The sequence below is a fragment of the Brienomyrus brachyistius genome, chromosome 20 (assembly GCF_023856365.1).
Source record: "Brienomyrus brachyistius isolate T26 chromosome 20, BBRACH_0.4, whole genome shotgun sequence".
Lineage (NCBI taxonomy): Eukaryota > Metazoa > Chordata > Actinopteri > Osteoglossiformes > Mormyridae > Brienomyrus > Brienomyrus brachyistius.
In genome coordinates, this window is record NC_064552.1 from 14,826,693 (window position 1) to 14,852,445 (window position 25,753).

The 25,753-nt window shown below is 47.7% G+C and overlaps 1 protein-coding gene and 1 long non-coding RNA gene across 3 annotated transcripts; both read right to left on the reverse strand.

The window, feature by feature from the left end:
* On the reverse strand, window positions 1-24,724 carry LOC125715462 (protein jagged-1b-like). The gene is made up of 26 exons (XM_048986972.1): window positions 24,365-24,724; window positions 23,706-24,008; window positions 17,260-17,317; window positions 14,979-15,236; window positions 14,368-14,428; window positions 12,351-12,481; window positions 12,146-12,265; window positions 10,539-10,652; window positions 10,325-10,438; window positions 9,624-9,737; window positions 9,289-9,335; window positions 8,792-8,965; window positions 8,385-8,535; window positions 7,611-7,775; window positions 6,423-6,536; window positions 6,094-6,207; window positions 5,855-5,968; window positions 5,453-5,569; window positions 5,219-5,246; window positions 4,823-4,908; window positions 4,312-4,425; window positions 3,911-4,020; window positions 3,488-3,724; window positions 2,493-2,624; window positions 2,175-2,325; window positions 1-1,156 (listed from the first exon to the last, which is right to left on the reverse strand). The coding sequence occupies exons 1-26, from the start codon at window positions 24,434-24,436 to the stop codon at window positions 693-695; spliced, it is 3,663 nt and encodes a 1,220-aa protein (XP_048842929.1). The 5' UTR covers window positions 24,437-24,724; the 3' UTR covers window positions 1-692.
* On the reverse strand, window positions 12,488-14,329 carry LOC125715463 (uncharacterized). 2 transcript variants are annotated; one of them, XR_007384076.1, is made up of 3 exons: window positions 13,113-14,329; window positions 13,003-13,024; window positions 12,488-12,958 (listed from the first exon to the last, which is right to left on the reverse strand). It is a non-coding gene; the product is annotated as an uncharacterized LOC125715463 (long non-coding RNA). The 2 variants fall into 2 exon arrangements; XR_007384075.1 differs by having other exon boundaries at window positions 12,488-12,936; window positions 12,981-13,024.
* Window positions 24,725-25,753: the final 1,029 nt, after the last annotated feature.

Consider the following 25,753-nt stretch of genomic DNA (forward strand, 5'->3'; position numbering starts at 1 on the left):
TTCAAATTTTGGCATTTATGAAAAATGAAACATTTTTTCTCCATCAAAAAAATAAAAAAGCCGTATGCTTACAAAGCCATCAGAACCTTTAAATCTAAACATTACATATAAATAAAAAAGGAATGATACTTAAGGCTCTTGATTATTAAGTTAATAAATCAAATATACACAATGATTAATTAAAAAAAATATTTACATAACTGTACAATGTTCTAAATCAACACTTAATTCTTCATGTTGACAGCAACTGCTGACATTAACGTGACCCCTCCCCCCAAAGAAAATTATAAATAATAAACTTTTAGATGGCTGCTGTGGCATGGATCTGCAAATATAGGACCAAACATGCACGTTGGGGGGGCACTCCGTGTCACATGACCGCTTCCTTGCCCAAATGGGACAGCGCAGCATCGCGGACATGCGCCACACAGGAAGTAGAATCCGAACGAAGTCAGAATGGCTGCCGACGTACCTTTGACGTGCATCGGCGCCCCGGGTTTCTAGAAGGGCACTTGAGACTAGCTTAGTGCCTGGTGCTCCTGCCAACCACAGCAACAATCTTTGCCAGTGTGAGCCAGCCTGTCAAAACTTAAATTAACACAGTAATTCTATGTAAATAATAAACCTTTAGTCAAAGGATGACAACAGTTTAAGAACAACACCGTGAGCCCCTTCACCCAGGGGGCCTCCTGCTATACAATGTACTCCATTCGGTTCAGGCTCTGCACGCTCTCCAAGTCCCTGTTGTCCTGTTTGTTTGTCCAGTTCTGGTGCCGCGTGGGCGTGCTCTGCAGTGCCTTCTCCTCCCTGTCCACCAGGGTGTAGGCCGGCTGCTTGGCAAACATGGCCTTCTGCACGTGTTTCTCGCCATCCTCGTCCTCCGGCTCGGCGATATTGGTCCTCGTTTTGGCAACGATGGCGTTCTTGCCCCCGTAGTCCTTTGGAGGCCCGCCGGCGTGCTTCTCAATGGGGTTCTTGATCTGGTTGAGCTGCTCGCGCACGTTGTTGGCCGGGTTGTCCTCCGGCGTGGGTGCCGCCGCCCCGCTGTGGGCGCTCTGCTTCCTCCTCCGCCGCACGCACCAGAGAAACGCGGCGCCCAACGCCAGCGCCCACGTTACGATGAACACGGAGCTCAGCAGGGGTACCAGGTAGTTGGCTGAGGAGAGAAGAAGGTCGGGAACGTTATTTGGAAGGGTCAGCAACCGGGTACCGTGGCGACCTGAAGTTTGTGGGCTCAAATCCCTTGGAGAGGCAGTTGTTATTGTACATGCTGATATCGAGCCTCTCAATCAGCAAAGCGAGCGTGAGCTAAAAACCACAATAATAATACTGATGTTCATTACTGACAGAATAACATTAATTCGGCTGGCTGTTTCTGGCTGGGAGACAGCTGCTTGTGGTCCCGTATTGTACAGTAAGTCCCCAGCGGTGAAGTGTGCCCCACTTCTTCATTAAGCTCACAACTGAAATAAAAATACCAGCTGGAGCCAAAGGAAAATCTGTTGGAGGCCTTTCCAAGGCTGATGTTCCTGAACAACGGACCCTATTTAAATTTCTGAACCCGGAGGACAATAACTATGAAGCGTGCCCGTGCTCTGAGATCATATCTCATGAGCATTGCCCTACTCAGAAGTACTGGCCAGTCAGAGATAATGTTCCAACTCATGTCAACATTTGGTAAAAGCAAACAACCAGTTTAGCTAAGAGGAGATAAGGCAATGAATCTCTAATAAATTCAAGACCTTCGATGATGGATGGTTTAGGTTCATTCCAAACCAAATATCAAATGTTGCTCCGAATCCCCTTATGAGTGCAGAAATGCATAGAATTCCTGGCAAATTAAGTTCTGACCGTTAAACGGTGATAACGAGAGTTGGGGGCCAATTGAAAAGGGGGGCGGGGGGGGGGGGGGCAGGTCGCCTGTGTTTTCTCCCTGTTTACTATCCAGGCTCCCATCTTCACAGCTGTCAGTTCTCTTCACACCGTGGCAACACACAAAAGCCAGAGGATTTAACTCAGGAACAGCCATGCCGACCCTGTCAGGCTTCCCTGCCAGCCAGTTCCTTCCCGGGTCTGGCCTCTCATTTCCTCTACCGGCGGTCATTACAATTTGGACAGAACCAGAAAGCAGAATCAGCAGGAGGTAGAGGGTATATTTCCAAAAAGCTGTTTACCAGTGGGGTCTACAGTTTGCTTCCTCTGAACTCGTACTTCTGCTATAGCCATGACGATGGTGTTGTTGGCGTCTCGCTTGCTAATGAGGTCCACTATCTTGTCCGTGATTTCCTTGATGGGCGTCTTGTCTTGCCTCTGATCATCGGTTGACTGAAACACGAATGATTCGCATTTATAAACCCAAATTTCGACAATACTTCAGTGTGAACAGCAACAAGACCTATATTATCTGAGGTGCTCATAACAGCTACGTCTCCGAAATAAAACAATGAATTATGACAAATGTGAGAAAAAAACAAAACGTTTCTTGTACATACTATCGTCACGTGGATCTCATTGCTGGCTGAAGGCGAGGGCTCGCATGTCATAGACACGGAGTATTCCGACGAAAGGTTCTTCAAGACATACAAGTTCCTCAGCTCACTGCAAATTTGCCCGATGGTCAGACCCTGAAATTCGAAAGAATGGTTATATCAACATCGGGGGTATCCAGAAATGGCTCATGCTGGCGTTCGTCCAGGACCCCCCTCGTCGTTTAAGGAATTACTTGTTTTAGGGAGCAACGTTCCCTTGGTGTTCGTGATCAGTTAAATCAGCTCATTAAAACGTAACTCTGAGACACACAGACAATGCTGCCCTTGAGAATGGGCGATTCCCAGCCCCAAGGCTTCAATCAGGACAGCTTTACATTATATGCTGAACGGAGTTACCACATTTCACTTTTTGCAGTCATATTTTCCTAGTATTTTTTAAAGCTGGAGGAAGACCAGCGGTAGACGAAATGCACGCTCTATGCGAGTTGGTTCTCCGAAGGAATGACCAAGGCGCAGGCTGACTGGATCGTGCTGCACAATTGTGATTTATTGCAAACATAAATCTGTATATTTTAGCTAGTATGCAAAGTCCTGAGTTGCAATGGACACTGTTGATTTAACCCGACAGATAAGGACACCAGACCTCTCTCCAGATGTGGCCATAATATGCACAAACTAATGTATTTATCACATCCCTTGCATTTAGTTCTCTCTGCTGTGTATCTTGTTTCTTGTATTTATTCTATAACTGCGTAATACCCTAATTATTAGTTGCTATTGTCATGGTACCTCCAAGGGTAATAAGCTATGACAACAAAAATACCATTGGCCTTGGTTGTGTGTCAGCAAAGATTCTGATTTTGATGTCACTGCCAATTTGTCTGCCCTGACAGCTCAAACGAGTTCTTGGAATGGGTGGAGAACCATCTGAGAGGGTTCTAATTCAATCGCTGTTTATTCTGTCTTTCTCCCTTCTTCCCCTGATCGCGATGACTCACTTGCGGAAGGGTCTCCTTGTTAAAGGTGAAAGTGATGTTCGCACAGCTGTTCTCCAAGAAGGCGGAGCTGGGGTGACATTTGGGTCGGTGTGGAGGAGGACTGGGCCAGCACTCGCCCTGGCCGGGACAGGGCTTCACAAAGCAGTGCTCCTCACTGATTGGCGTGCAGCTCTGCCCCGCTGGACACTCCCAACGACCTTTGCCATGGATGTGGCAAGGCTTGGGGCCACACCAGATCTGCAGGACGGTGCGGAAGAAGTGTGAAAAACCGAGCCAATCAAAATGACTACCTTGTTCACTCTTGTGCATATTGCCTGTTTTTATCCGAGAAAGTCAGAGCATCAATGTGAGGCTAGTGTCTAGCGGTTGGCAAGGAAGTGGGTCCCCACCCAAGACGGTCTTGGGGATTCAAGAGGGCTGTACCTTGGTACAAGTGACCTTCCCGTTGTGGCACTGGCAGGTGTTGCAGTCCACATCCCATCTGGTTCCGTTGGCGGTGATCCGGCCATTGGTTATGCAGGGCCTGCCCGTCACTGCAATATCAGAAGCAGAATTGTCTATGACAAAGCCAAGAGATGGGCACGCCGATCAACTGAGATGATTCACGATAAACCATCTCACTGACTCTTGTCTAAGAGGTTTTGTTGTTTCAAGAACCATTTGAGCTGCTAGCAATAGATACCTGACCACAGCCCAGGATATGGGGAATTACTAGTGAAATAGCTTGCTTGTTCATCGGTTAGTCTGTCTGAAGATCCCAGCTCATGTCACAGTCTAAGAGACCAGCAGGGACAGGCTGCTGAGGACTGCCAGCTCAGTCTTACCTTCTTGACATCGGGGACCGGCCCTTCCGGATGGACAGAGGCAGCGGTAGCCGTTGATCTCGTCCACACAGGTGGAGCCAAAGGCACAGGGGGATGATTGGCACTCATTGATGTCTGTGAAGGACACAAAGAAAAACAAGGAAAATATTTATGAAAGGATTGTCATACCTGACAGTTAGGTATGCTGTAATCACACGCAACTTTCATTTAATACACTTGACTGCTCTTCTGCATTAAACCAACACACACAAGCATATGATCCAGGTCCTTCATTCGGTTGTGCTGCCTAGGAACATGCAGTTCCACCTAAAACACAACATGTAACACCAAACTCTGAGGTAAATAGCTTTGAAAATGTTGTTTTCTAACAAAAAACTCTTAAAAAAATGAGTCAATTTTACCCAGAAGCTCACTGTCTGTATGTCATGCCAAAGAAAGATTTTTGCAATTATTTGGTTACTTAACAGGCAGTAAGTTTGGACTGAGCGATGCCCAGGTGGTTAATACTCACTAATCCGACAGTCGGGCCCAGCGAAGCCAGCAGCACATTCACATCGGTACCAGTTGTCCCCATCGACACAGGTCCCACTATTGTAGCTGAGTGTCACAGAACATAAAACATATTAGTCTCATTGGCCTTTTAACAGGACACCATCTGTTATCATGACACGGCTTTTGTATAAACCTGTAAATGACTTTTATTAATGGAAAGGCAGCGAATTTCCATAGAATGGTCCGACATCGTCAAAAAACCATAATCCTTACAGTGAAAAAACTCGTGTCGGCAATAATGTAACTATGGTCCACTGGGTTGGACACACTAATGCTGATAAGTGCTAGCAGGGAAAGATATAAGCGATAACAGTGTTTGTCGTTCCTCTTCAAAAAATAAACAGGTGTGACTTACCAGGGGTGTGGACTACAGTCATTGGTATCTGCAAAAGAGAACGCTCAGTTTAGCACACAGAAATATAAAAAAAAAGCTTTCGAAAAAGACAGCAGATGAACGAAAACAAATTAGCACCGCCCACAGGCAACGGTCACTCAGCCTTTAGCTATGGACGGAAAATGACTTTCAAGAAACGTAACCTAATTTGAGTGTATTTCAGAAGTAAAACAAAAGAGTCCCATGGAAACTGACTCTGGGTGCAGACGGTCCCCTCCCAGCCCTCTTTGCAGACACAGGTGAAGGAGTCTCCGCTGACCACACAGGTTCCGCCATTTTCACAAGGGTTGGGCAGACAGCTGCTGTTCCTCGCTGCCAGAGACAACAAGCAGACTGTTAACAAGCAGTTATTTTCTTCCCACAAAAAAAGGATCAAAGCAACTGGGAATCCTGAGGCGACGCTGCTGTTATTCCATTACCTAACTCCACTTAACGCTTTTCCTCTTTGGGAATGCTTCAGGAACACAAATCGCGGGCAAAGCGTGACGCTTTTACGGGAAAAAAAGTTTCCGAGCTCCCCGCCGTCCCATCTGACGTGATGGGTGGGCCGTATTCCGAACCAAAGTTCAGTCGGAGCGCCTGGCGGGGCGGACCTACCGATGTTACATGTCGCCCCCTCCCAGCCGGGGGAGCACATGCACTTGAAGGTGTCGCCCTCGTCGTAGCACGTGCCCCCGTTGTTGCATGTGGCCTCATCGCATTGACTCTCCCCTGCAACAGACGGGGCTGCTGTCAATATCTCGCAGGAAACACGCATGCATACAGACAAACAAGGTCGCGTGGGGTTAATCTACAGGGGGTATGGGGGGGGGGGTTGGTTGTGCTGGGGAGCTTACGGGAGTGGCAGGTCTTCCCCTTCCAGCCATTTTTGCATTCGCAGTAGAAATCGTTCACCAGGTCTCGACAGGTACCTCCATTACGACAGGGGTTAATGTTGCAGTCGTCAATGTCTAGCGGCAAGACGGGAGATAAAAAACGGGGGAAAAAAAACCATTATGTTCCTGTTCAAAAGCAAAACAAGGCCTCTCTGTTAAAAAACGCTCTCCTGTGCACTGCACGCTACGGCCCTTTGAAGGCTTAAGACCCACAATTAGGTCTCGCTGCCAGGTTGAAGTCATTATGAGTGAGAGAGAGAGAGAGAGAGAGAGAGAGTTAGAGGACTCACTGATCTCGCAGTGAACTCCCTCCCATCCGTCCCCACAGATGCACTGGTACACATTTACTTTGTCGATACACGTCCCGCCGTTTTGGCAGGGGCTGCTCTCGCAGTCGTTGATGTCTGTGGACAGCAGGGAGGGAGGGACGGAGAGAGAGAGGGGGAAGAGACAGAGTCTTCAGTGCTTCTTCAGGTAGAGGTGTCCAAATACACTGTAAAATCCTCTCTACAGCTGTTGGCTGAAGAGCAGCACAAACGCTCATTATTTCAGCCTTTTCTCCAGAGAGACGACTTGGTCCGGTGCAGCCCTGTACAGTTCAAAGTCATACATGGACCAACTATTTCCCTCATTTACTGCTGACTGATGCTCGTTTCAAAAGGAAACAAGCCTCCTCGATTAATCAGCCTCCCTAAGCTCAATCCCCTTCAGACTGTCTCCCAAAACCACAGTGGCGGCAAGAGGAGCAGGCAGACACTGAGGCTGCTGCAGGCGGGTGCCCAGTTAACCTTCCCCCCCCCAGACAGATTGGGGGCTGCGTCTGTGCAGCATGGACCTGCATTACCTAAGCTGGCCTATCCAACTGAAAAAAACTGTCACATTAGATGGTCATGCTGAAGGAGAATGTGTGCCCTGGAACACCTCTAACACCTGGAATATCCCCAACGCAGTGAGAACATTCGCATAAGGTCACTGGAATATTCACAGAACACCTGGAACACCCCTAACACACCGGGAATATCCCCAATGCAGTGAGAACATTCGCATAAGATCACTGGAATATTCACAGAACATCTGGAACACCCCTAACACACCTGGAATATCCCCAATGCAGTGAGAACATTCGCATAAGATCACTGGAATATTCACAGAATGCCTGGAATGTCCTTAACACACCTGGAATGTCCATATAATACATTGAATATCCCAGCACACCTGGAATATCTCTAGCGCATCTGAAATATCCATAACACATCCGGAATATCTATTACATACTTGGAATACCTTACAAAAGAGGTATATATATATTTATATCCCAAATATACATGTATATTAGGCCAAAGTGAGAGAACATGACAGTTCACATGGCTCTGAATATCTGAGCGTTTCTGCACCTGAGGGGGCCTGCATACAGTGTAATTTGGATTAAATCCGGACCCCCCTCCCCTACATTGGCGCTCGCACTCCCAGCTTCTTACTTTCGTGGCAGTAGGTGCCGGTGAAGCCCTCCAAGCACTCGCAGCTGAACTGGCCCCCAGGCTGGCTGCGGCAGCGTCCGTGGGGGCCGCACACGTTGGAGGAGATGTAGCGCACACCCTCCGGGGTGCTGTTGGAGGCCACGGCCACTGTGCAGCTGTCGATCACTGCGGCGCGAGACACACAGGGGTTTACTGCGGGTTCAGATCGCGGCCGATACCCCCACAGACATGTACACCCCCTCTTCCCAAAGGAGGCCAAAATAAACATTATGAAAGGCGAGAATATAAAAAAAAAATCTGTTTCCAGCTGAAGGGGCTCATACATGTAGAGGCCCTTGAGGTCTGCTCTGTTTGTCCCAGACCTTGCTTTTGCCTGCTGTCTAATGTACAAAGGGGGGGGGAAGGGTGATGGGATAGGGGTGGGGAAGGCCACCCCCATAAACATTAACCATCAGCTGGGGGGGGGGGGGTGCCGTCGCTATCAGGCTCTGTGGTTGGTCTGACCTCCATTCCGTGTCCCACGGCACACAAAAAGAACATCCTACAAAGATTCAGGGCGGGGGGGGGGGGGGTGTAGTGGAGGAGGGGATGAGGTGGGGGCGCCATGTTTTAGAGGGAGACCTACAGCCTAGCGAGTCCAAAAGGCGAGCAAAATCCAGCCTTTAACGCCGCACCATGTAACCAAACGCAGCCGGGGAGACCTTTAATCGGTGAATTCTTTACCGCAAAAAAGGACATTTCCCTCTTACAAAATAAAGAGAAGCAAAGCCTAACCCTGGCAGGGTGTCGTCCGACAGTGGTCCTTCAGGTGGGAGCAGTTCTTGCCCTCGTAATCTTCTGGGCATTTGCAGAAGTAGTCGGTGGCCAGGTTGAAGCACTGCGCGCTGTTTTGACAGGGGTTTGGAGCGCAGTAATCGATGTCCAGCTGGGGGGGGGGCAGCATTAAAATTTAACAACGGCGGAAAGGAACATGACAGCGCGTCACGCCACCAACCATCAAACAAAAAGAGCTAAAACAGGAAACAGCAGCAACCCCGGAGTAATTCTGAGATGTAACAGCACAACAACGTTCTGGTATTATATTACCAGGGCATTTACCATACTATTCAAACGAGGGGGCAGGGGGGGGCATAATAAGGGATAGAACACGGTGAGTCAGGGAGGTGGGCAGCGAAGTTCACCTGACAGAGGTTGCCGGAGAAACCGGCTAGGCAGAGGCACTGGAAGCCATTGACCTCGTCCTGGCAACGGCCTCCGTTCAGGCAGGGGGCGCTGGCACACTCGTCGATGTCTTTCTCACAGTGTTCCCCTTCGTACCCAGGCAGACAGACACACTGGTAACCGTTAACCAGATCCTGGAAAAGATAAATACAAAAGGAACATGATTAAAAAGCTATAAACAACTTACTAACCAGTTGGGTAACATAGTTGGTAGGAGGGTTACGCTTCACCGGTTTGTGTACTTATCATTATATGTTTACAAATTATATGTAGTTATAAACATCCCATCCAGGGTGTAACCTAGCCTGGTGTCCTACGCTGTTTAGGATAGGTGCCAAACCCCCTACTACACACAAACTTTAACCAGGACAAGTAAGTTAGAAGATGTAGGGATGTATATAGTCAAAAAATAAAAAAGCTGCAGGTTTTAATGAGGCAGGAGTGGAACACAGCTTACCTTGCAAGTTGCCCCATTCAGACACTGTGCCTCACAGTCATTAATGTCTGCGGAGACGATTACAAAACAGCACGAAATCAGCCACATCACACAAAAATTTATATTTGCATATATTAAATGTGATATGCAACTTGACGTGACTAAAAATACACAACTTCTTCTCTATATTTTATTAATAAAAATGAATGGTATTATGACCAAAGCATGCGACTGGATGGCCATGCTTGGGCTCAGCCGAGGTTGAGGCTGCAGTATCATCTCTGAGAAACGCGACTGAATGTGTCGACACGTTGGTGCTGAAGCAGCGACCAGAGGGAGGGACAGCGGTGACTCACTGATATCGCAGTTCTGTCCTGTCCAGCCCAGGTTACATTCGCAAAAGTATCCTCCGATGAGGTTGCGGCAGGAGTCGGCGTTCACGCAGGGCCTGCCGTCGCATTCGTTGGCATCTTAATGAGAGGAAGACAGTGTTCAGACGGCTAAGGGGCGAGGGGCCGGACGCGCCTCCGGGGGAATCGCTCTGCAAAGGCTCCGGGGAAGATCACGGCACAGAGGTCGGGGGGTCGGGCTGGAATGTGCCTCGCATGACCCCCAGGAGCCCCACCCGCAGCGCACCGGTTCAAATTCAGACTGAACAGGGTCGGTTGCCATGGAGAGAATCCATTTGTGCTTCAATCAAAAACAAACACGCCCCGACAAGCCGCCCACAGCCTGAGACAATGGAGCGTGGGGAGGGAGGAGGGGTCTGGGGGGGACTTTTCCTGGATTCCAGTGAATGGGGCCAGTGGGGCGTCCCTAATGAGCCTGGGGGCCCTGGCCCCCAAATGCTCTTGCCTAGCATTTAAAAAGCGGCTCATTCCAATCTCCTCCGCTGCCCCCCTTAGCATGACAGCCAAGCCCCCCCAGGCTGCTGCGGGTCGACACCAAAAGGAGGGGGGGGTCCTTTTCTTCCCTCGCCATCGGGGCTAATAACTACACACACATCCTCGTCGGGGTCACACCAGCCCCCTTGCCCCAAACACTGCATCTGACTCACCAATCCGGCAGGTCTTGCCCGTCCACTGAGGGGGGCAGCTGCACTTGAACCCGTTGATCAGGTCATGGCAGGTGCCTGCTTGATCACAGGGATTCGGGCTGCAGTCGTCGATGTCTGAAAAAGAGAAACGAGGTACACCAACGCTGTCGAGACCTTCAAACATGGGTGGGGGTCTTGATGTGAACACTAGGGTGTGTGTGTGTGCGTGTCTTACTGATTAGGCAGGAGGGTCCGCTCCACCCTGGCGCACAAAGGCACTCGAACCCCTGGCTTGTCTCCTTGCATGTTCCTCCATTGGAGCAAGGATCAGACATGCAGGCGTGCTCTGCTGCAGAGACAAAGTGAAATCCGAGGTTTAAACGACCACCGCATGACAGCGGTCCCAAAGTACGTGTGGGGGGGGGGGGGGGGGTGAGGGGTACTTTTCCCATCCGTCTCATGGTTGTGCCACCTGTGACCGATCCCAGCCACCTCCTTTCCATCCAGGACCGCACAGATCACCTCAAGAATGCATGCAGGGGAACAGATGCGCCTCAAATGCGATAACGCTCCGGGCGCAGCTCGCATTTTTCCCACGTGGCATCGCATGTGGGCAGGAAGTTGTCCTTTACGCTAAGCTGACCTGACCAATGCACCATGACCACCACGACTTTCATCCAGTGCCTCCGGTGGGAGGGAGGGTGTGGATCAAGGAACATCATTCTTAAGTCAAGACAAATTCCCTTGCACATTAATAAATTATCCAAATTAGCCTTTCGGCCCAGTCACTCTGTCTGAAGCAGCCGGTTTAGCCAAACAGGGAGGTAGGGTGAACATGGAGGCTGGGGGGCTTGCGGGGGGGGGGGGAATTAGACATGGGTGGGCTCTCTCTCGCAGTATGACACTGACAGTGGGCCTTCATCTGCTTTTACACCTTGCGTCTCTGCCTTGAGGGGGGGAGGGGCAGCCGCCCCTAATAATCGCGCAGTAAACCTTTCACAAATCAGAGGTATTCCTGCTAAAAACAGGCAGGCTGACCCTAGATCCGTAAGAGGCACAACAGCGTCACTCAACGTCAATCAGTGCTGTCAAAGTAACCAGCACATTAGCAGGTTTGAGTTGAGGGAATTTCTCATTCATAAATCCAGTTCAATCCGACACCATTTGTAATCAAAATAAAAAATTACCCCTCCGCCCTCCGGAGAAATTTACATCGTCTAAAGGTAATGGGGAACCTTAGAGGTCCCAGAGATTTTACATGAGCATGCACTGAAAGTCTCTGAACTGAACCCTTTAATCCAGGCCAAAAAGTTCTTACTTTGTTTTTCTGGCTTTGCTTCCTTTCTCAGAGGTAACAAACAGTCCATAATAACACACAGATCCATCATTTTACAATGTTTTTTTATTCAAACGTACATTAAGAAAAGGTCTACAGTGATCTGAAGGCTTACGGTTACAATATATATTTTTATTTGCATACAGAAAAGGTAGATGAGAATAAATCTGACTTCGCTTTAAGTAAGTGGTTCACTATGAGGTGTAAGACGATGTTCACTGACAGACTAGTCCATTTTGCCGTCCCACAGAATCCGAGCCACACAGACGAAAGGCACGTAAGTGAAGTGCAGATAGAGGTTTCTCATTATAAGAGGGATCTTAGTCTTTCCATACAAACTTAGAGGCCACTGTAAATGGAAACTGCTCTTATTAACTTGCCTGGTTAAATAAAGGTTAAATAACAGATATAATAATATTACTGTGGGGGGTTTAGTGCTAAGACCACAATCACCACCAACACCACGCTGCTCGGCACTGGAGTTCCTTACAGGTGAGGGTACGTACCCCTCTCACAGTTGATTCCGGAGTAGCCCTCTGGACAGGAACATTGGTATTTGTCGGGTCCTGTGTTGCTGCAAGTCCCGCCGTTCAGACAGGGCTGGTAGGTGCCGCAGTAGTTCAGATCTAGCACGAGACAGGGAGTGAAAATGAGATGGGCAAGCCGCAACGCAGACCCTGGCCAGCAGGGCGGCGTCGGTGTACCGGTTACCTTTGTCACACAGCTGGCCTCCCCAGTTGGTGTTGCAGAGGCACTTCCAGGGCTCCACGCAGGTGCCGTGCACGCAGCCTGGGTGCGGGATGCACTTGTCGCAGTACTCCCCCTGCCAGCCATATAGGCACCTGGATGCAGAGCGGCAACAGGGTCACCTACCATCATCAGCCAGTCAGGCAATAACCAGAATCAACTGGATAAACTGGAAATAAATCACTGCATATCACAATATCGGCTACTCCAGGTTTCACATTACAGCACATGATACAGAATGCCAGCACCCAGCTGGCTGTTACCCTCGTTTCTGTATTTCAGCAACATCATGGGATCCAAACACAAACCTATACCCTGACAAACATAGACCTATACCCTGACAAACGGAGACCTATATCCTGACAAACGTAGACCTATACCCTGACAAACGTAGACCTATACCCTGACAAACGCAGACCTATAGCCTGACAAACGTAGACCTATATCCTGACAAACGTAGACCTATACCCTGACAAACGCAGACCTATAGCCTGACAAACGTAGACCTATACTCTGACAAATGCAGACCTATACCCTGACAAACGTAGACCTATACCCTGACAAACGCAGACCTATAGCCTGACAAACGTAGACCTATATCCTGACAAACGTAGACCTATACCCTGACAAACGCAGACCTATAGCCTGACAAACGCAGACCTATATCCTGACAAACGTAGACCTATACCCTGACAAACGCAGACCTATAGCCTGACAAACGTAGACCTATACCCTGACGCACGACCCGGCCCCACAGCTGATGTGCAGCGTCACATAGACAAAAACAGTGTGCATGGATCGTGACCAAGAGCGGAACATAAAACGGAGCCTTCTAGAAAACAGGCAGGACAGGCTCTTTCTCTAGGCAAGTCAGTGTTTTTCTTTGCTTTTCTTTCTCATGGGTGAAATCGGACGGGAACGTCGCTCCAGGGAGCCCGGTGACTCATACACAGCTCCCGTCTTGTCTGAGGGAGGAGGCTGATCCAGAGCAGGCCTTCTCCCCCCACGGGCTGGTGACATAGTACCTTCCGTGGGCCCCGCTGACCAAAGGCCGCACCATTTGAGTCTCAAATTGGGGGGGGGGGGGGTTCAGTTAGCGCATAGATTAGCTATGGGAAGCTTTGTGGTCTCTGCACATTGTACAAAGCCACTTCAATACCTGAGGACCCAAAGCTCATTGTGAGAACTAGAGGGTTTCTAAACAGACCCCCCCACGACAGACCATACTGCACAAAACTACCCCAGCACCCACGCCTGTCCGATTCAACCTTCACGTTAACGTGAAGTGGCTCCTCCGGCCTCTCAATAAACCAAACTCCTCAAGGAAAAACAAAAAAAAAAAAATCATCTCAGCAGATCTTCTGAACCATGAATGGACTCAAAGACTTGGGACACCCTGCTGCTTGGAGCCTCTCCCCCCCGGCCTGATCCTGGAGGGCCAGACCTGAGAGGTCTGCTTTTCATTGTTTCCTGGCCAGGAGAGGAGTAACATCAAAGTGTGGCCAGAATTTGGGTGGTGGGAGGGGGGGGGCTCTTGAATTCATCAGTGTCTTCTGATAAGATTCCAAACTTGCCATTAAGCTCTCAACACCCAGGGGCCTGGTGTGCGGGGGCCCCTGTAGTAATCCTGCTCTCCAGCTTCCCCGGGCCCCACTTTGGAGTGGGAGGGGGGTGTGTACAGGATTGCGGTCCCCAATGTCTATCGGCCACATAATCGGAGCCCCGGGGGGGTGCATCTGTCTCACCTTCAGTGTCCCACTGCTGTTTGGCGATGATATCCGGTCATAAACGAGGCTTCCCTTATAAATTATTTGTTGCTGCTTTTAAAAGGTCAGCAGCACGAAAAGACACTAACTGCCGACGGATGTTTCTGATGTTTGCTTACGCACGAAACTAAAACCTTCAGGAAAATTTCCTGCAATAAACCCCCCCCCCCCCTCACCGCCCCCGCCAAAAAAAAGCGCAAAGGAAAGGTCTTTACTTGCACTCTCCAGGAATTTTGCAGGATCCATGTTCAGCGCTGCAGCCCTGCCGGCAGATCGCTGTGAGAGGAAGAGAAAGAGAGAGAAAAAACGGATCAGTATGATGTCAATTTCCAGACCCAAAAGCAGCCCCCCTCCCCGCAGACCTTCTCCCCCCCCCTCACTCGTGGGAATGTTCTAATCTTCTAGCAGACCAGTAATCCTACAAAATCCAAGACTGATCTGAGCTCTGCTCCGGTCCTGCTGGAAACAAACTGGTGGCAGATGACGCCTCGCAGCAGCAAATCCGCCGATTCAGCCGCAACAAAAGCCCCAGGCTGCAAACAGGCGGCGAGTCCAGGAACCAGGGAGCGGAGAAGGCGACTTATCCTGGGAGCTCCCGATAGCCAGGAATCACTGCACTTCACTGCACTTCACTGCGATCCTGCCCCTATCACTTCCACAGCTTATCACACATTTCCATCGCTTATCAGGCCCTCCTACCCAGAGTGCTTTGCACACATTTTACTTTTTCACATGATCCCCGCATATGCCTGGATATTTTCACCCAAACATGGATGACAGCCATCGTTACACACCGCGGAACGCTAACTCCTGCCACGTTCAATACCTATGTTGCACTCGGGTCCGGACCAGCCCTCTAGGCAGGTCTTGTTGCCGTTGTGGTCGCAGGTGTAGTGTCCAAAGAACTCGTCCCGCGGCCGGCAGAACTTGTTGCAGCCGAATCCGTAGTAGTGCTCGTCGCAGGTGACCCGGATCTGGTACTCGAACTGGGCCACGGCGCCATTGTGCCTGTGTGTCTGCCACTGGCGCGTCGGGTTGATCATACCCGAGTGGACCGCCTTTTCGATAAGCTCCCCCGTCACACCTGAGGATACAAACGTTGCCATCCGGCCGCTGAGGTCAGAATATCACTCAAGTCCCCAGCTATCTTACAGCGTCTGTGTCATTCAATGGAAATTAAAAGTCCCAAGCTAACATACTGCAGGTGCAAAATCTAATAAAATTGTAAAACTAAAAGTCCCAAGCTAACATACACCAGTAAATCTGCATGGTATTTTACACTAGTTCGATAAAAATTTTTAAAAAAATTAATTAGAGATATTATATAGCAGGTGTATAATTCAAGGATTTGACGGTTAATAATAATAATAGTAATAATAATAGTAATAATAATAGTAATAATAATAAAAATGAAAGTCATTGAATACACAATCATAACCTCATTTACCCATTTGTAAGGGTTATAAGGGTTACAGAGGGAGGTACAAGAAAACCTTCAAACTAGGTATTTATATATGTAACATACAGCCCCCACGCTCTGTAGTCTAGCAACCTTCTCCGTTCCTGTTATCATAATAACCTTCATGTGCATTATCCCTGCGGTTCAGTGTAATAATAAGCTCGTCTAATTCATCTCATCACGGCGCAATTTATGAATGCCTTCAGAGAGGTATTCATTTCCTGCAAGGTGATGGAAAAGAAATATTTAAATGGATAGATTTACGTACTGCTGTTACACGAATGCCCTGTGGAGACATTAAAGCATTAAGGAGAGACTGTAAATATCATTCTGCATTGTAATAAGTGTTATTAGCCTTTCAGGACACTGTGTCTCACTCAAGGCATGTGGGGGGGGGGGGGGGACCCGAGAGCTGTAATGCCACTCCCACAGTGACCCCCCCGAAGGCGGATAAGGTTAATGTTGGGAGCGGCGATGAAGCGGGACTGGCAGAGGAATCGGAGGAGCTGTAATGAGCTTCTCTGCTTGGGCAAACGCTGAGGTCCTGAGCAAACTGAGGTCTCGCAAGCTCAGATCTGCTCAGCCATGTTCGGCTGACACCCCCCCCCCGCCGGCCCCGCCCCTCCCCCAGTCCATCCTCTACATTCTAGCACTGTGGCCCAAGTAGGAAGGTGGTGGTAAGGGGGTGGGGTATTGGGTGCCTTGCTTTCATTGGCCATCAGCAAAAGGGCAAAGGTCAAAACGGCAGCAGGCGGGAGCGTTTCACACGGATGAGGTCGCCGAAGCTTCCGTGTGGCATCACGCCAGCCGCCACGCCTCGGCGTTTCCGCCCCGCGCTACATGATATTGGTAGCTCCCGAACTCCTCTAGGACTTCCCTCTTTTTTCCCATTCAATAGCAAATTCATCACCAGGCAATGACGGTGCAGATAATGGACCAATCAGAATTACTCTTGGTCAACAACTGAGGTTTACCGATCGATGTTCAATGGTACGACTGTCGTCAGGCACCTAATGTATCGCAGGAGGTTTCAGAGGCTGCTCATTGCACCACAGCAAAGTCTTCAGCATTCTTCAGCATTGCGGCTTTGACTTTTGAGAGTAGGCCGTCCTCTAGCTGGCTCATTTCGCCGTGGTGAGAACCAGCCTCGATGAATCCACAGTGAGTCCCCACTCCCACCCAGCGTGGTGCCCTGGTGTGGCGATTAGAGCGTGTCACGCAGAAAGCAGCACCCAGTGAGAGGCGGATGGACGTGGAGCCTGGGCCCAGAGCTTCGACGCTCAGCCTGACCGAGACACACCTGTCACGGGCTGTCAAGCATATGAAAACATTTTCATAACTGTGGAAGCCAGCCCCCCCCCCCCCCCCCAACCCAAACCCATCTCCCACCCTCCAAAGCAGCATGTACTCTCCTTCTGCATTGACAGGGCCACCTGTTGGGGGCAGTTTGGTGGTATTTTTGACGGGAATTGTAATCTCAGTTCTGCTCCCACGGTTAAGAACACTGCCCAAAGCTCTCGACTCGCACCTGACCCGAAAGCGCCGAGTCACCAGCATCCGGCACCGACTCAACTCTACAATGTTAATTAAAAAAAAATGACAGTAATTAAGGACTGTTTAACATTCCAAAAAAAGAGCAGATACTCACTGCCTGCGTTGGTGTTGTTGTTGAAGTCCAGGGCCTCCACAATCAAAGTGTAGGACCTCTGCAACACACAAGAGAAGCACAGATCATTACTGCAGAAAAACAAGGAAGAATTTCATACTCTGACAAATTCTTTATCATCAGAACTAGACACTGATTTGTCACAACACCGTAAAATAAAAAAAAAAGACAAACGTCATCTCCTTGCAGTATGCTAACTGAATGTGAGCCTCCCCAGCTAAGAAATACCACACGTAACATAACATTCTCCTCTAACACCCTGGATGCACAGGGAGATACTGATGGGACAAGAGTACTCAGCACTTGCACCATAAATTCCCTTTAATGTAATCTACTGAACCATGGCTTTACATCACAGGGGAGAAAAGCAGGCTCTCGAAATACAGTAAATACGGTAATATACTTTGTTTTCTACGTCACAATTACTATAGGACTTCTGATGAAAAAGAAAACCTGAATTAAACTATTGCAAAAAAATAGTCAATATAAGTTGCGCCCCAGGACAGGGGTCCTTGGCCCCCGCAACCCTGCAGAGGACAAGTGGATACGGAAAATGAATGGACGGATAGACATTTAATACAAAGCCACATTTGTAAGCACGTTACAGATTAAAGGCTGAATTTAAAGACAACGACAGAGGCTCCTATACTGCAGAGAAGCAGCAGTTAGATACAGCGTGGATCTTTATCCCTACAAGCACAAACATCACAGCTGGCAGAAAAGGTAACTGCTGTTGTAGTTCAGAAGCTAACATAGTCTACCAGGCTTGACTGTTCGCTGTTTCTCTTCCAGCATCTACCCCTCTTTATTTCAGCACCCCCTTGAAATGCTTTGTCCATCGTAAGACCAGGGTGGCTCTCACCGGTATCAGGTTAACTGGCAGGGGAGATCTGCGGAACACTGCACCAGTGGACCAGTGGAGTATGTGTGTGTGTGTGTGGGGGGGGGTATGCGGGGTGGGTGGAGGGGTGGGCACCCGTAGTACCTACTTGCGACATTCGCACATGCGGCGCAAACCCTTACCGGCACGAGCCGGAGGAATTTGCTAAACGTTCATAAACATTAAAAAAAGCATAGTTCACGCCCCACCCCGCCCCCCCCCCCCCCCCCACCCACTCACGTACCAGGCACAGCCCCACCAGGACCGTTTCCCCAGCCCCGTGACCTTTTCACCTGCCCCCTCCCTCTCGAAAAATATCAAAACAAACAGCCCGTACCTGCGTTAGCTCGCCTTGCCTGGATTTACCGAGTTCCTCAGCCCCACCCAGGCCAGGCCACGCCCCCCACCTTCCCCCGGTCGGACCCATCGGTCCCCAGCTCCGTAGCACGCAGGAGACAACAATCCCTACACTGGTGTCTCTGTAAACACCATCCTCACCCTTCTATGCAAGCCCACTCGGCGTGAACTCCATTAGAGGCCGCAGAAATGTCTGCCGGGAATGTTTACGGTCCTCAGGTGCGACAGAGGGCCTGCCCCTCCTCTCCGGTGTGCTGTCCGTGCTTGGGAAGGAAGCCAGGCGGCCTCTGTGTGTGTGTGTGTGTGTGTCACGGTCACGCCCCGCGGAATGAGGCTGGGCTCTCACCCGCCGATAACTGTGGGAAAACTGCGGATGCCACAGCAAGTCTGGGCATGCAAAGGCGTCCTTCCATCTAAATGCATAACCAGCAGAATGCCAGCAAGACAACGGGGTGATGTCCTAGTTAGGCATTACCCTCACATCCATAATAATATCAATAATAATAATAATATTAAATTAATAAATCTGTAAAAATGATCATTATTATTATACATGATACTTATTCTGAAATTATGAAGCGCTACCATAAAATGATCCAGTGTGGATTATCACGCAAGAATCTCAGTCACTCAGCTTCACAGTTTATCTTCAATAAAAATACAATTTTAAAGGCCTAAGAGGAAGGCCAGTCTTCCCTACACTGTCATTACAAAATGCCCCTGTCACCTCAAGCAGCGTCTCTGCATCACCGTCCTGAATCATCCTCATCAATTACCTGGACCTTTACTGCTGCTTGAGACCGTCGTTGCCCCTCGCCACACATCTGCCTTGACCTTCGGCCAGAACAGAATCCCCGAAAGGGACTTAGCTGACAGAATCTCCCCACATCCTGCCCGCGCATCAAAGGGAGCCACCCTGTCTGTGTTTTTGTAGACGCCGTTCCCTCTAAGCACCCGACCTGTCAGCGGCGGAACACTTTCACAGGAATTTAAGAGGCAGGCAGCTCCGCAGGGAGAACGAAGTGCGTTCTCGCCGAAGGGTTCTCCATCGACGGGGAGGGGGGAGGACGGCGATTTGGAATTTCTGCTTGAGTGGAACCAAGCCTCAACATCCTCTCAACAAAGGACACTCTAGATAATAAGTCCTTATCTCTCCTAATCTACGCACGGGGGTCACTACATTCAAGACAAGCTGAGATCTAATCCCCCTGCCACCACAAAATGAGTAGAACTGATGTTTTACAGGGGGAAAAAAAAATCTAACAAACTTAGTTATTCCCACAAATCTTTTGTTAAATATTCTCCGTGGAAGGAATCTGTCGTAAGTCCCACTGTAGTTGGCAGATGCAAACCAGTATCGTAACCCACTTTACATCTGTGATCCTTCCTATTGTTAAGTAAGGAGGAACAATGGTTCTGAGGCACACAAAAAAGAGAATATGGGTTTTGTCGCACGCACCGAGTGAGTCGGGCCGGCACCGTGCAAGAAAAAATGATGCCAATCCAAATACGTCATTTGCTGAGCTTGTCATTATGTGGAGTATCACCGATCTGTGCTGAGTCCACCGTCGCCTCCTACTGCTCGCACCATACAGACATTATTCCCAGACAGGCTCCATTATGGCACGTAATCCACACTCTAGTCTGCCGGATGCGCCATTGTGTTTGGTTCAATATTAGCTGGGACCGAATCTGTCTGGGTGGTTGCGTCATTAATGTTTTACAAACCCAGACGAAACAGCATAAAGAAGCTCCAGTCATGGAAAAAGCACGAAGCCAGCTTGTCCGAGACGGACCTGAAGCTTTCTGGATTTTTCCATCCCCTTTCTGGCGACAGGAGACCCTTACCCACACTAATGTGTACCTGGCCGGGGAGCTCCTCAGGTAGCTTTATTACACACGGCCGTTAGCCGAGGTTGAGATGTTAAATTATCGAATACCTGGAGTCCAGTCAGGCACAGCACTCAGCTTCATGAATACCACACCTGAACAAGAGGCCTTTCAACTCCTTTTTCGGGTGGGAATGAAGCCTCTCTGTATTGTATGGAACCAACATCACCACCCTCCGAATTAGGCTAGTGCCTGTCCACAGCATCTAATCATTCTGTGAAGCACAGCACTTACAGCCATGAAACAAATCAACGTCGTTTGAGAATTATGAGCGTGACCAGAGCTGGTACTACAGTAGCTGTGCTTCTGTATCATATATCAAAATACTTGGGTAGATATTTCTTTACATAAGGAGTGTCAGGTTCCCTCTGTAAGTTGTCAATGCTTAATTGATTGATTTTATTCACAAAACACTGTTAACATGTCACTATTTTGTCCAACATGTGTCCCACTGTATGCCTTTCTAAAATAACCAAACCCTACATATTTCCTCACATATTACACTGAGCTGGGGAATCCCTGAGTAAATTAGGTTAGTCTATGACAAATATGCCAGGTCACAATAATAAATGCCCATTTTGCAACTTCTTAACATCAAAAACAAAACGAAAAACCCTGAAAATCTACAAGAGGAAGGCATAAACATAGCCTAATCAGACTAAGATCTTTTCACAGTCATTTAATGCTAATTAATTTGCAGAGATAATTGCTGTGCCACCTTCTTAATAGGTGTTTTACAATATCCTTCCTTAACCTACGAAGTTCATGCAACTCAACCAATGTCAACTGGCGAGTCAGTTTGCACCACACAGTCCAAACAGACCACATTGCAGAATCACCAAGATCCCACCCATCCAGCCCCCTCCCCTATAACACATGCCTTGTGCAAGGGAGGAAATTGGAGAAAAACTGATTTCGCAGTCTGGGGCAAAAAAATTATCTAAAATAAACAGGCATGTCTCGGAAGTGTCTGTTCACCTATCAGCGGGGTGGGGCTGACAATGGCCTGTTTGCACAAAGCCCAAATGAGACCAACGTTCGGGGGGAGAAGCCTGTTCTTTCCCTTTTCCATCGATGCCACTACCTAATATCAATTCTTTGGCTTTTATGAGAACCCCATCGTCCTTAGCAACCAGCACCCCCCACGTTTCCTAAACGACCTCGCCCTCACACACACACACACACACACACACACACACACACACACATAGTCTGTCTTTTCTGGCTTTCATTCACTCTTTCTTTCAGAGAAAACAAGGCAAGGAGGTCTAGCAGTTGCCAAAACAAGGCTTCTTGGGCTGCCTTGCAGGTGCAGTGCACTAAATGTGTGTCCAGTTCCTTTCCTGTGCGAGTCCGTTACTTAGCAACTCATTCAAACCTCAAGTCATTTCAACCTATTCACTTCCATGCACATCAGTCATGGGCGAAACCAAAAGTGAAATATCGTCAAGCCAAATAAACAAGTGCGAAAAAATGTTATACTCTTTTCTTGGAAGACCCCAACTCCTGATTTGCTGGGTTTCTTTTTGGCCTGGTAGAATTTTCCTGCTTACCCACAGATTAAAATTGCTAGAAAGAAATGTGATGAAAAATTAAGTATGCAAGTTGACAATGTCTAATTAAATCCTTTCAAGGGAATATTGGTAGACCTGGAAGAAGCAGAAGGGAGGGGTATTTTATATGCAAGAACTGGTTACCAAGGAAACAGCCCATAACAATATGTTCTGATTACCAGGAATGCCTCTTTTCAACCCTTAATCCGCCAAGGCCAATAGTAAATTAATCCATTCTGAGCGTAATTGACTCATCAAACTCCAGTGTAAATAATTAAATAAATCAACATTTGTCACGTAGGAATCACGAAGGATCACCGCATTTTCTGCATTTTATAAAGAGGTGCCTGACAGGGTGTGTGGAGATTCACACGCTGTGAATGAGGATATTGCCCTTCGCGGAGGTTTTGAAAATGGATTCGCTAGCAAACCAGCCACAAACCGGGACCACTTGGTCATAATTTGGATAACTCTCCACATCGTGTCCCGTATGACTACAAACATCTCCCCTTTTCGGTGACCCTTTACAGGACAGTAAAGTCTCTATGGACTATTATCATGCTGTTAGTCTGTTACACTGTTATTACGGGAGGAAGTTCCTGTTTCTTCATTATCATGTTTATCCGGGGTATCGGTATAAGATAAAGAAAACAAACAAACAAACAGTAGCACGCTTCCTACGGTAGACGGCATTATCATATTGTTAGCTACCTTTCCTATTGTTTAACTCGTTATCTAAGGCATTTTGAACCGACAACGAAAGCAAACACCAATCAGCCCAACTTTCTTGAGTAAATGCAGCCCAGAAGTTCTCCAAAAGCACAGGATGAATATAATAAATCGACAGTTATAAACGCCAAAGGGATCACAATTAACATTTAAATTCTGTTTTCACTATACAGAAAAAACGCTTCTCCAGCTTTGTATAAACTGGGTTTCACTGAAATGAGATACTGGGCGGTGTTCCGACTTCGATTACCATTACTTCATATGATCATCGGACCGCACTGTAATTTACATGCCTATTTGACATTCCGAAAATTCGCAGAAATTCCGCAGATCGCACAAATTAGCGCACATTCTTCCCATTCCCTTAATCTGCACGTTACTCCGAAAACACTGACACACCTACTACCTACACGCCGAAAGCAGAACAGACGACCTGAAACAGGTTATTTTGAATTCCACTTCAATATTTACAGGAAATACTGCTTTGCCCCTCCCGCATTACTGATAATTTAAAGCAAGTCTATACAAAACAAGAGTGAACCTATAAAAGTGTAAGAAAAAAAAGTAGCATAATAAAACATACGACGGCAGCCAGGTTTCTGCGACCTTTCGGCCACTTGTTATATGCTCAGTAACGGACCCTAACCCCCTACCATTACCAGTCTGACAAGGCGTTAATATCTGACTTCCCATGTGTGTCAACATCCCATACTGCTGATCAACGAGGGTCAACTCTTCAAGAGTCAGTCGGTCAGAGATCACGTCCCTATTGCGGGAGGTTATCTCCAGCTAGGTCCACGTGTGCTGATTTTTAAAAATATATATCTAAAAAGTTACTGTACTAAAAATCAAAGCGCAAAAAATCGACATTGAACAACTGTTTTGCTTTTAGTGAATCGCTATGCATTAAAGTTCATTTTATGCGATTAAATTCGTGCATTATACGGTATTTTTTTATATTGCGATCTATGCAAACTAAGCGATTTACTGTAAGGCAAACCGTGGCGAAGTCCACTCACCGGCCAAGCAAAACTGAAAGGCAATACAATCCGGGATTTTTCGCTCTTGATGGTCTTCAAAGAAAACGTATTCCCCCCGATGACAGGCGTAGATCCAGTGCCGAAGCTGCAGGGTCCCGCTGCAGAAACCCTCGACTGGTATTCCTTCAGGCACACTTTGAAGTAAGTATGGCAGTCATCCCGGGTGCATCGCCGGTCCGTGGCGCTCCGGCCGCCGCCGCAGCACAGGCCACTCTGCAGCTCCCCGTTCACGTTCTGCATGGACACCATCTGCAGCTCGAAGTGACCCGATGCAAGGGACACCTGTCAAAAAGCAAGGCAGCATCCCGCTGAACTGCACCGCATTTAAGGCATATACGAAACATGGCACAAAAAAAGAATCGGACATAAAACAGCAGAGAGTATATAATGGATCAGTTTAAAAAGCAGCAGAATGTGAACTTCAAGTAAACTTCATTAAACTAAAAATAAAGTCGCGTACATATAACCCGAGTTCAGTAAAACAATCATTTAACATCCAGCAAAAACATTCACTATCAGCCAACAAACTTCCAAAAATTAAACTTTTACATGTATATAGTAATACGCGAAAATCTATTAACGTGCGTTAACATGCATAACTCGACCGCTTCACACGAAAATCCCTTTTGTCCACGTACCTTGGTTCGCAAGCATAATAAAAAAGCATGTAAGCAAAAGGCAGCAAGGACTGAACTTGGTCTCAAAATCATGCCTCCTCTCTCGTGTTACTGCTGGCGTTGAAACTCAGAGTCCGGCCGACACTCGGCTCTAATATACTCCTCCGATTTAAACATGCACGAGTGGACAGCACTGCTTTCAATAGAGCACAGATTTCAAATGCAAAACAGCCCGCCTTCCTTTATTATTTTATCCGTCCACGGCTATTATTATTATTGTTCGTGCTCTTTTCCCCCCTGATCAGTTTGCTATACAACAATACAGCAAGAGCTAAGAAAAGCACCGTCTGCGAGCGGCGAACTGTCCCATCTATACAGCAAGTTCGGGGAGGGGGTGGGAGAAACGCTTGCGTCTCGTTAATATTCATGAGAGGGGCTGGGCAGACGGCGGAAAGCCCCACCCATCGCCTGGGTCCCCTCTTGCAGTCTACGTAAGAGCCGGAGGTAAGAAAGGTCGCCCAAAAAGTCAAATAAGTCCTAAACGCTGTTGTGAAATATTCACCAACACCCAAAATCGCTTATCGCAAACTCAACTCTGTCGCACGTATATTTTCACTAACTAGACTAAATGAATTAAGGCAAAATTGGAAAGGTCTTTTATCAATCATAACATTAACTTTACTAAAACATCATGAAAGTAAGAATAAAATCATTTGCCAATAAAATCACCAAAAATTTGCCATTTGCACAAGTACAGGAACACTGTAATGCGTTTATCCTTATAATATTGCTGTCCTTTCAGACACAGTAAGAAGGTTTAACAATGCAATTATTAAAGGAACGGGAGAGATCAAGTGATTCTTAAGGTCTTGGTTCACGTGTTGGCCATTCATTAAATCAATGCCTATTTTTTATGTGTTCTTTTGCCACATTTTTAGAGGAAAATCGTGAAATCACCTAATCCATCTAATCCAGCCCATTTAACCAATCCGCGGCTACACTGCACCATTACATGCACATTTTATTTTTATGTACATAATATATTTATCATGTTGTCTTGATTGTCCTTGATTGTTTTGCACCCAAAGTAAACTCCTTGTATGTTACAGTACTTGGGTGACAAGTCAACAACTGTGATTAAATCTGGTACAGTTTGTTTTGCACTTTTATTTATCATTACCAAACAATGGTTTGGTCTCACAGCTGATAACAGACAGTAAATATAGAAATTATCACTTTTTTCAGCTATGTAGCATCTGCAGGTTAGTTTGTTTGTTGATTCTATATTATTTGTGTTATATATTGTAATCTCTTTCCATGTAGATTTTCATGGAGCTTCTGTAGATGGTGAACAAAGACTGCGTACCCACTATACTATTAGACAGATAAACCGAAATCCACAATATTTAA

Bases quoted from the DNA above. Each gene is read 5' to 3' on its own strand.
- LOC125715462 (XM_048986972.1), bottom strand. From the start codon at position 24,436: ATGATTTTGAGACCAAGTTCAGTCCTTGCTGCCTTTTGCTTACATGCT. The intron at 12,266-12,350 runs GTAACCGGTACA...GTCTCGTGCTAG, and splicing joins AGGCCAGCTGTGTGACAAAG to ATCTGAACTACTGCGGCACC. The intron at 5,247-5,452 runs GTCAGTTTCCAT...TCTCTTTTGCAG, and splicing joins GGGGACCGTCTGCACCCAGA to ATACCAATGACTGTAGTCCA.